At 39.6% G+C, this 6,661-nt stretch overlaps 1 protein-coding gene across 8 annotated transcripts in view; it reads right to left on the bottom strand.

Moving 5' to 3' along the window:
- Positions 1-1,362: 1,362 nt before the first annotated feature.
- The window catches only part of DCLRE1C (DNA cross-link repair 1C), a 31,757-nt gene continuing 26,458 nt past the window's right edge, over positions 1,363-6,661 (bottom strand). For all 8 annotated transcript variants that reach the window (XM_064592027.1, XM_045874373.3, XM_064592028.1 and 5 more), the window contains 3 exons: positions 6,360-6,448; positions 5,240-5,334; positions 1,363-3,116 (listed from right to left, as the gene is read on the bottom strand). In XM_064592027.1, the coding sequence (XP_064448097.1) occupies positions 2,194-3,116; positions 5,240-5,334; positions 6,360-6,448 (1,107 nt within the window). In that variant the 3' untranslated portion in view covers positions 1,363-2,193. The remainder of the gene's footprint in view (positions 3,117-5,239; positions 5,335-6,359; positions 6,449-6,661) is intronic.

Below are 6,661 nucleotides of genomic sequence, written 5' to 3'. Positions count from 1 at the left end.
ACCCAAGATCACCAGCTCGGAGCCAGTGAACTACCTGACTATAATGTCCTCAATTTTGTACTGTTAGTTTAAACATGTAACTCTTGGATTCCTCTCTAAGGCAAATGTGGCTAGTCACGGGGCTGTTTCTATGATTATCTTGGCATTTTGAAACTTTTTTTCACTTTTTCTTTTCTACTTTACAGTTCTTAAAGTAAAAATCAAGTAGCCACTAGAATTAATCCTGCACAGGGCTGTGCTCTTTTTCAGAGGCATTATTACATAGTGGCTAAGACCATGGACGCTGAGCTTGAATTGCCTGCGTTTTCAGTCCCAGCTTCATCCCTTCCCAGCTATGTGAACTACCTCTCTGTGCCTTAGCTTCCTCATTTGTGAATGGGGAGAATAAATTTATCTACCTCAAAGGGTGGTGGTGAGGAATAAAGGAGTTGATATCCAGTGTGTAAAAGAATGAAGCATCACAGAGTAAGCACCATATGTAAGTATTTGCTACAATTATTCTGTACTGTAAGCCTGTACTTTAAAATCTTTGGTGATCACTACAAGTTGTTTTGTGTTCGGTTTTGTTTTTTTTAAGTTCTAGTGCTCCTGGCGCTTAAATTCATTCAGCTGGCATTTATTATGCTAGGTTCACTTATAAAACAATGAGAATACGGCAGGATGTAATATTAAATTGACAGTGTGATTATAAAGTGCTAAAAATTTCAGAAGAATGTTTCCAGGCACGTTTTGAATCCCCACTCTGGGTTATAAGCTAGACTGTTAAGATGAGGTCTTTGGTGTCATTGAATATATAGTTACATTTGATTATATGATTTGTAATAATGAAATGTAACTAATTTTTAGAGCTATAAATAAAAAATGAAGTCTCTGGGTTCTTGTATTAGGCCTGTTGTAGTTATGACTTGATATTCAACCAATGATCTGCAATCCCTACTGGTCTCTTTAGTGGTTTTATATTCACTTTGCATTTAGGTAATGGTACTCATAGGAGAGAGCGGTAAAATGGGATGAATGTATTTTTACCCTAGTCATACTGAGTCTGTGGAATGTATTTCATCAAAAGCTGGGAGTAGCTCCTGAGCTAGAAAAAAGGGATCAATCAGTGCGGCATGGTGATAATGTGTATCATTTAGTTTAATTGATCTGCAAATTGTTTGACTCCACTTAAACTTTTTTTTTTCCCCCACTTAAACTCGTTTTAAGTGAAATCTCTCCTTTTGCTTCCTTAATCTGTAAAATGCCAGCATACCTCAAAGTGTTGAAGAATATTTGTTAACAGAACTTTGTTAAACACATAACTCTGCAAAAACATAACCCACTGACAGACTTGAAGGAAATCAAACAACTCACAGAACACACTTATGCTTTTGCCATTTAATTATTTTCTTTTAGGTCCTAATTTTTCTGCTTTTAAATTTGTCATTCACACCAGCATTCTTAAGTGGTGTATCTTTTGAGATCTGTAAGTGCCTGATTTTTTGAAGTGTTTTTATGACCCTACAGAATATGGTCGTCTATCGTGGTCAATGTGCCATGGGCACTTCTGTTGTTGGGTGGAGTGTTCTGTGTCAATTAGATCCAGTTGGTCAATGGTGCTATTCAGTTCTTCTATATTCTTGCTCACTTTCTGTACGCTAATTCTATTACTAATAGAAGAATGGTAGAGTCTCCAGCCAGAATTGTGCATTAGTTTGTCTTTCTCCTTGGTTTTTGCTTTGTATATTTTGAAGATGTTTTTAGGTACATACACATTTAACATTGTGTCTTCTTAGTGAACTGGACCTTTTATCATTAGAAATTTGTGTGATATTAATATAGTCATTCCAGCTTACTTTTAAGTAGTATTTAGATATCTTTTCCCATCCTTTACTTTTAACCTACCTGCATCATTCACAGTGAGTTTCTTAGTGAAAAAACATCCCTCCTAGATGCAGTCTCTATGTTTTCATTGGTGTGTTTTGACCATTTTCACTTAATTTGTAATTATTGATGTCTGGAATTAGTCCTACCATATCTTTTCTGTTTATCACTATTTTTTGTTCTCTGCTTCCCCTTTACTGCCCTGTTTTAGGTTACAGGACCATTTTTAAGTACTCCACTCTGATGTGTCTGTTATGATTTGGACTCTTACCTCTTTGTGTAGGGTTTTTTGTGTAGGGTTTTTAGTGGTTGCTCTAGAACATAAGGTTTTTAAGTATCTAAGAGTGAGCTTTTTCTTTCTTCAATGACTATATTCTCACCGGTTGCCAGCTTCTCATATAAATACTGTAAATGCTCTCCTTTAGGTAGCTCAGCTTCTGGTGTTGAGGGAATTTCAAAATCTGAGGAGCTCTGGGAATCTGCATTGGTGCTAAGATTTAGCAGCCTTTTCTCCTGAGGTACGTGTTTGTAACTGCTTAGAGCGGTTGGTTCTCCAACACTGGGAACTATCTTTACATTTTGATCTCTCTGTTTCAAGTCAGAGTAAGTATCCTTTGGACAAAGTGTATTTTGTTCCATCTGAGTGGCAGGAATATTCTCTTTAATTCTTGGTCTGTAGCTACCTTTGTTTAAGGAGGTAATATCCCCACTCTTTCTCTCTTGGGTTGTTAACAAAACAGTATCAGATTGGCTGTCCCAGCCTTGACTCCCTTGTTCAGATATGTGTGTTGACTGAGAAGAATTCTGGGAAGAGATGTGAGTTGATTCCCCATCAGAGTCACTAAAAAGCTTCGGTGACTGAGAGCCCCCTGCCTCTGTGGAAGAAGGGGGGTTTTCCAAACCGTCATCTGTGATTTCATCATTTCTTTTAAAGAATACTTCCCACTGTGGTACTTCTACATCAGCCCTTTGCTGGTGGTGTGTGACGGCACCCAGGTCTTCTTGCGATGAAGCTGGGGTTTGTAATTCTTCTTCACTTTCGCTGTTAGATTCTTCACAATCTATAAAGTTGGCCCAAGGAAAGGTTTGCACACTCTCTGCTCTGAGGTAGCCTGTGCTTGGCCTCTGTTGTTCAGGCTGGTTCTGTGGTGTTGCGGTCATTACAAATACCTCAGGGTGAAGCGCTAGCTGGTATGGAGCCTTGTGCCTTAACGGTAACGGCAAAGGATCATCAAAGAGCTCATCCTCCTCCTCTGTGGGAAAACATGGGAGATAGATATATGGGAAACACGGAATGCAAAGGGAGCCGATTTGTGCTTTTAATTTAAAATCCAATTTGTAGCATTTAGCTATGTTTTCATTTGGTGGAACTGCAATTTAACTACTGCCTGTCTACTAATGGCAAACTTTGAGTTCCCCAAATAGGCCACAATGCCTATACCAATGGTTCTCAAACCTGGCTGTTCATTAGCCTCATTTGGAAAGCTTTTTATTTTTTATTCATTTATTTAAGTAATCTATATCCACCCTGGGGCTCAGACTCACGACCCTGAGATCAAGAGTTGCATGCTCTTCTGACTGAACCAGCCAGGAGCCCCTGGAAACCCTTCCTAAAAAATACAGCTTTCTGTATCTCATTCCAGACCTACTGAATCCCTGAAGGTGGGACCCAGTAATTTGCAAACTGTATGTGCTTGGCCAATAGTAGATACTCAGTGAATTGGCTGAAATAAAAATTTTTCTACCATTTTTGTTCTGTAAACATTTTGATACCTACATTGTGCATGTTATGGGCTCAAATGGTTGTGTCCTCGAAAGTTCCTAATTTGAAGCCCTAGCCCCAGGTGTCATGGTATTTGGAGGTGGGACCCATAAGATGGGATTAGTGTCTTTGTAAGAAGAGGAAGACAGATTTCTCACTTTCCTTTTTTCTGCATGGATGGCATGTGGAAAGGCCAGGTGAGCACACACTGAGGAGGAGGCTGTCAACAACCAGGAAATGGGTCCTCTCCAAGAACCAAATATGCTGGCACCTTGACCTTGGACATCCCAGCCTCCAGAACTGTGAGAAGTAAATATCTGTTGCTAAGTCATCCAGTCTCTGGTATTTAATAGTCATAGCAGCCTGAGCCAGCCACGTGCACAAGGCTGTGATAGATACTGAGGGGAACAAATGTGCCAAATGGGGCTTAATTTGAACTGAAAACCAACGAATTTACTGATTTTTTTTTTTTAAGCATGTTACATTAGCAATATAATGAGCCAATCCCCTTAAATTCTTAAAAGGAGGAAACCTTACTTGGAGAATGAAATTCTCATAAACTGAGTAGGCATGTAATTTGTGGAGGGCGGTGGGGGAAACATATTTTCCTGCCTTCTAATGACACCTAAGAAGAAAATTAAATGCTCATGAGACTACTGTCCATGGCAACTTAATTGTTCTAGTGTTACCTCATAACTACCTACTTAAAAAGAAAACATTTTTTCCCAGTGATAAAGGATGTAGCTAAACACTCCATTTTTAAAAGCTGCCTTTAAAAAGGGACCACAGAGATCCTCCTGCTCACATTTTACCAATGTGGAGACCAGCCTAGAGAAGTGGTGTGACAAGACTCTGGGTCAAAACCCGATCAGTTTGATTCCTGGCTCTGCCTAATCCTTAAGCAACGATTTATCTCCTTTCCTGAAGGACTTAAGGTTACTAAGATGTCTAGCAACTATATTTGGAATCATTCTCAGCTCCAAGATAGGGCTTTCTTTCAAAACATGGATTATAAATTTGTTTCCGCCACAGTTACGTTTTAGGCAGTATTTCTGTATCGTCTCTGAGTTGAACGGTTTCCTATTCTTCAAGATTAGTGACTATACCACTATCACGGTATGTTTCAACTGTAAAAATGTGGCAAAACATTTTCATATTAATTCATCAGTATGTATCTAAAAAACAGTTTCTGTACTACCAAGTCTATTGTGATACTATGAATTCTCTTATGACAATATAAATATAAAATTTCTCTATGAAAACGGAGAGGCATATAACAGAAAGTAAGTGTTAAAACCCTTAGTAGCATTTACACAAGCTAATAAACACACCTAAACCCAATTTTAAAAAGGACATATTACAATTCTTAGATACTTTCCACCATCATGTCTGGACAACTGGACAACAAATCTACAATTTAACCCAATAATGAGCGGTATAAAACAGACTTGAAGTTAAATGTACAAAGATGAAATACACCATTATATAGCCATAATGCAAAATCTGAGAGTGGGTCCTAGGCCCACCTCTGCCCAATGCAGCTTTCACCAGACCAGAGTGGAAAAAAGTCTTGCATGGAAACCCACACCTCTGAAACCAGGGTCATTTTCTTACCTGAGTCTAGGTGAGTTTTTCTAGCTCTCTTCAATTTTCCAAGTGGTTTATACTTTGGCTCAGTACTTTGGGAAGATCGGCATAAAGGCTTTAAGCTGAAATGAATATGAGTATTTTATTTTTACCTGTGGGGAAAGCTGCTAGAACATAAGCATCATTTACAGAGATTATAAAAACTTGGCCATGGGGAAAATTATGTATCTACTTTTAAAAACTGAAAAGCCAGGTTTAATAATTAAAAAACCACTTCAGGGGCGCCTGGGTGGCTCAGTTGGTTAAGCGACTGCCTTCGGCTCAGGTCATGATCCTGGAGTCCCAGGATCGAGTCCCGCATCGGGCTCCCTGCTCGGCAGGAAGCCTGCTTCTCCCTCTGACCCTCCCCCCTCTCATATGCTCTCTGTCTCTCTCATTCTGTCTCAAATAAATAAATAAAATCTTTAAAAAAATAAAAAATAAAAATAAATAAAAAACCACTTCACTGTAATAAAGTGGTAACTATAAGCACTTAAATACAGCCTGTTACACAGCTATCTAATTGTAGGATTGAGGGAAGGCAAAACCCCTGTATTTGCTCTTGCACTGCAGAAAAGCAGGTCCCTATTCTACAAAACTTTTTTTTTAAAGATTTTATTTATTTGACAGGGAGAAAGAGCGAGAGAGGTTCGAGAAGCAGACTTCCCGCTGAGCAGCAAAACGATTAAGTAATACAGCGACACCTGGCATTCAGGAAATACAGTATAGCCGGCTGCTGACTCTTCCCTGTTTAATGGGGTTTACTCCTCTCTCATAAGAGTCTCACAAATCTGATCTCCTCATTCTAGAGGCTGAAAGCTAAGGCACGGTGATGATAAAATACAAAAGGGCACGGAAATAAGACCTGAGGATGGCCTGCCCTTTCTGAGGGCCTCACTGCCAACAGCTTCCCCGTGCCAGATTCCCAGAAGCCTTCAGGATTATATGTAACACACCCACTTGAAGAAAGCCGTCAGGCTCCCAATCAGAATCGTATTTACAGCCATGCTCATCTCACTTACATCCTTGCCCCCGTTCTTAGGCCCCAAACTAGTCTCCGCATCCATCCTGTTCAACAACAGAAGTTCCACAAGGAGCAACTACTCACATTTCTACAACCTTATCCATAGTTGTGCCTATTGGGATGACATTTGGATATACGTTCACAGGACAGATGTAGCTCAAGAAATCTTTAATCTAGAGGAAGGAAAATAAAATGGGTCAATTATCTCTATGCTGGAAAAATCTGGATGTTAGAGAAGCAACAAAAGGGAGGCAGGACAAAGAGCAGGAATTTCTTATGGTGTTGTTCTCAATACTAGCTGCACATGGGGATCACTGGGGGGACCTCTTAGGAAAAAGATATACCCAACACTCAGGCCCACCCCCAAATCCCTTTGATACTGAGCT

Source organism: Mirounga angustirostris, unplaced genomic scaffold (genome assembly GCF_029215605.1).
Source record: "Mirounga angustirostris isolate CCGP_5_RB_7025 unplaced genomic scaffold, mMirAng1.0.hap1 SCAF_5, whole genome shotgun sequence".
NCBI classification, from domain to species: Eukaryota; Metazoa; Chordata; class Mammalia; order Carnivora; family Phocidae; genus Mirounga; species Mirounga angustirostris.
The sequence above is the reverse complement of the archived record's forward strand: the minus strand, read 5'-3'. Positions and strand labels throughout refer to the sequence as shown.